Source organism: Nothobranchius furzeri, chromosome 19 (genome assembly GCF_043380555.1).
Source record: "Nothobranchius furzeri strain GRZ-AD chromosome 19, NfurGRZ-RIMD1, whole genome shotgun sequence".
Classification (NCBI taxonomy): Eukaryota; Metazoa; Chordata; class Actinopteri; order Cyprinodontiformes; family Nothobranchiidae; genus Nothobranchius; species Nothobranchius furzeri.
The window spans coordinates 9,880,733-9,884,842 of NC_091759.1; the positions used below are offsets into that span (position 1 = coordinate 9,880,733).

General features: G+C 36.5%; 1 protein-coding gene across 2 annotated transcripts; it reads right to left on the bottom strand.

Moving 5' to 3' along the window:
* Window positions 1–2,019: 2,019 nt before the first annotated feature.
* Window positions 2,020–3,527, bottom strand: LOC107394454 (saxitoxin and tetrodotoxin-binding protein 1-like). Of its 2 annotated transcripts, XM_015973383.3 has the most exons (6): window positions 3,336–3,525; window positions 3,070–3,215; window positions 2,905–2,996; window positions 2,528–2,586; window positions 2,264–2,383; window positions 2,020–2,181 (listed from the first exon to the last, which is right to left on the bottom strand). In XM_015973383.3, the coding sequence occupies exons 1-5, from the start codon at window positions 3,459–3,461 to the stop codon at window positions 2,306–2,308; spliced, it is 501 nt and encodes a 166-aa protein (XP_015828869.3). In that variant the 5' UTR covers window positions 3,462–3,525; the 3' UTR covers window positions 2,020–2,181; window positions 2,264–2,305. The 2 variants fall into 2 exon arrangements, with proteins under 2 accessions (XP_015828869.3, XP_054600994.2); XM_054745019.2 differs by lacking the exon at window positions 2,528–2,586 and having other exon boundaries at window positions 3,336–3,527.
* Between the last annotated feature and the right edge of the window lie 583 nt (window positions 3,528–4,110).

A 4,110-nucleotide genomic window follows, 5' to 3' on the forward strand; every position in this document is an offset into this window, starting at 1 on the left:
TACTACTACTTTTCCTACTACCACTGCTAAAACTATTACTCTTATTAATAATACTTCTTACCATTACACTACAAAAACAACAACAACAACAACAACAACAACAACTTCTACTACCACCACTACTACCACTGCTAGTACTATTACTCTTAATAATACTACTTCCTACCATTACAACTATAAATACAAAAACAACAACAACTACTACTACTATTACTAATACTACTTCCTACCATTACAACAACAACAACAAAAACAACAAAAAACAACAACAACAACTACTACTACTACCACTGCGAGTACTATCACTCTTACTAATAATACTTCTTACCATTACAACTACAAAAACAAAAACAACAACAACAACAACAGCAACTACTACTACTACTACTACCACTGCTAGTACTATTACTCATAGTAATACTACTTCCTACCATTACAACTATAAAAACAAAAATAACAACAACAACAACTACTACTGCTACTATTACTAATACTACTTCCTACATTACAACAACAACAACAACAAAAACAACAACAACAACAACTACTACTACTACTACTACTCCTACAACCACTGATAGTACTATTACTCTTATTAATAATACTTCTTACCATTACACTACAAAAACAAAAACAAAAACAACAACAACAACAACAACAACTACAACAACTACTACTACTACTACTACCACCACTATTACCACTGCTAGTACTATTACTCTTACTAATACTACTTCCTACCATTACAACTATAAAAACAAAAACAACAACAACAACAACTACTACTACTACTACCACCACTATTACCACTGCTAGTACTATTACTCTAACTAATACTACTTCCTACCATTACAACTATAAAAACAAAAACAACAACAACAACTACTACTACTATTACTAATACTACTTCATACCATTACAACAACAACAACAAAAACAACAAACAACAACAACAACAACAAATACTACTACTACTACCACTGCTAGTACTATCACTCTTACTAATAATATTTCTTACCATTACAACTACAAAAACAACAACAACAACAACAACTACTACTACTACCACTGCTAGTACTATTACTCTTACCAATACTACTTCCTACCATTACATCTATAAAAACTACTACTACTACTACCACTACTACCACTGCTAGTACTATTACTCTTACCAATACTACTTCCTACCATTACAACTATAAAAACTACTACTACTACCACTACTACTACCACTGCTACTACTGTTACTCTTACTAATACTACTTCCTACCATTACAACTATATATACTACTGCTACTACTACTACTACTACTACTACTATTACTACTACTACTACTACCACTACTACTGCTATCACTGCTGCTACTATTACTCTTACTAACACTACTTCCTACCATTACAACTATAAAAACTACTGCTACTACTACTACTACTACTACTACTATTACTACTACTACTACTACTACTACTACCACCACTACTTCTACTGTAGTAATGAGTACTACAATAGAAATGAATTTGAAATGGATCATTGTAAGAACAATATTCATTTCAAATTCATTGATTTAAGGACAGGTTATTCAAACATTTGATTTAAACATCTTGTTCATTCATCACATATACCCGTAAGTTGTAAAAGTTCACTTTTTACTCAGAATGAGGAATCCATCAGTCTGAGATAAGGGAGGAAAGGGTTTTGCAGGAGACCTTGACAGTTTATTTATGTCTGCGTTGAAGAACAATAAGTGAGCAAAAGGTTGATTCGTGCGTCCGAATCCTCCCGACGGTGTAACCTTGACTTGCAGCTCTGGCGTGCATGAAAGGTTACTGTGTCAATTCAATGGTGAAAATTGACCCTTTTTATTCATTACAACTACAAAAACTACTACTACTACTACTACTACTACTACCATTACTACTACTACTACTACTACTAATAATAATAATAAAACCCGCAACAAAAAGGTTGTCTTTTAATAATAATAAATATAAATAATAAATTGTTTCCATCAAAAAATAAAATCAACGACAATGATTTATTTGTTATTGAAAAATACATTAAACAGAACATTTTGGTCCATTAACTTTTAATGATGTTTTTTTCACATATCGGCTGATCTTTCCATTTTTGATCTACTCAAGATTGACTGGCCTCTGGAGCGGATTCCTTGTGACAAAAATCTGAAAAATAAAAAATATATAATAGTTTATTAGATGTGTGTGGTGTCCTAGTCAGACCAACATCCTCGCAGAATTCACAAACCTGCCAGTCCGTCGTAAGTATACACTCTGTCGTGAGGGAACTTCAGACACTCGGCCAGTTTCTTAAGATCATCGTGGTGGGTCTTATGATGCTCGACATCACGGTGTGCTCCTTCCCTCTCTGAAACACAAGATCAATGGTGTTAGCAAAAGCTCATATTGAAATGAGTGAGGTGCCAGCAAAAAGTGTTTGTGTTATTGTAGATGAGGAGGAATCGCATCGTCAAGGTTTTGTAGGTCATTGCCAGAAGTCATGACAACCCACGTAAAAGTCCACATCTCCTGTATCGTTGTACGGCTCAACCTGTCCATCCTTCTCCACTCCTAATTCACAAAACATGAAGAATGCATGCAGACTGTAATCAGAATAATACTGCCAGGAAATACTTGACAGTTCAGTGTTAATAAAGGAAAAATGATTTCAAGAGTTGTAATTACACCAAACTATGTCGAGCTTTCTTAAAATAAAGCAACTTATTATAAGATGGAAGAAACTTTTGGTCTTTATGATTTTTGTTCATGTGCATGGTTTGACTTTTTGCACTAACATTTAATCTGCTGACTTGTATTTATATGCTGCACCATGGATTATTTCATTGTATTTTAATATTGTGGTGTATAGTTTTGTGTGACTGAACTCACTGATGGAATCGTATTTCAGTGTGTGATGCTCAGCGTCATCAGTGGGTATCGTCATGTTTAAATAGTAGGTAGTACAAGAGTCAAGACTTCCTCTGAAAGCAGGACAGATTAGTCAAACAAAGATCTAACACAACCTCACACAGTTCTTGGAAGCTGATTACTCACTTGTACACGTTCCTCTCGATGCACTCGAAGGTTTTGTTGCCAGGGAGGAGTTTGAACTCTACATGAGAACTGGAGCAGTTGGCCAGCAAGCTGTGGCCATCCTCATGATCAGCCTCGGACCAGACCAGAACCCATTCGCCAAAGATCTGCAGGAGGGAAAAAAGGGCAAACCAGAGCTTTAAAGTTCAAATCAGGACGTTTTGTTTAACTGAGAAAACTGAAGCTTTGGAAGGAAACGGGTGAACCACCATTACTGCCTAACTTACCCTGTGCAGGTGCTTTGTTGGCATTCTTTTGGTCACGGTGGAGCAGTGTTCATGGGTTGGTGCTGCGTTAGTGCTGATTGCTGCCAGCAGCAGCAGCAACAACCCAGGTCCCTTCAACAAGCACATCGTACTCTGGATGAAAAACACACTGAGCGTTTGTCAGGAACCAACAGAAGTGGGAACTGTTTGGTTTATAATGGTCCAGGAGCCCCTGATTACCACAGGGTCAGTCCAAAGATAATGTGTGCTCAGTGCGCTACATAACTTAGGTTCACCCTTTGATTTATTTATTGTTTTTGGTCGTTTAGGAAGTGGAAAGGTTTTGTGGAGCCAAAACAGTCAGGGAGATGTCTGACATCAGGTTAAAGGTGCAAAAATGAAACCTTTTATTAAAGAATCTTTCAGTGTGACCTGTGCCCCTTTCCTGGAGTCGCAGTGTCCTGACGGTTCTTAATTAGAAACTACAGGGAGTGAGGGGTTAAGTAATCATAACAGAATGATGTATTCATTCAAGCTGATTAGCAATGATCAGGTGTTCTTTCCATTTATGTAAACAGATACACGTCCTGGTAACTGGTTGTTAGGGTGCTGTCAGACATTTGACAAAATATTTGATGAACTGTCGAGTCAAATTGATAAATAAATAATGATAAATATGGTTGGGTACATCAGCTTAATAGCGCGCACACAGATGCATGCATGCATGCACACACGCACGCACGCACGCACACACACACATTTATTTTTTATGTATTGGGGCTCAAACAATGAATCA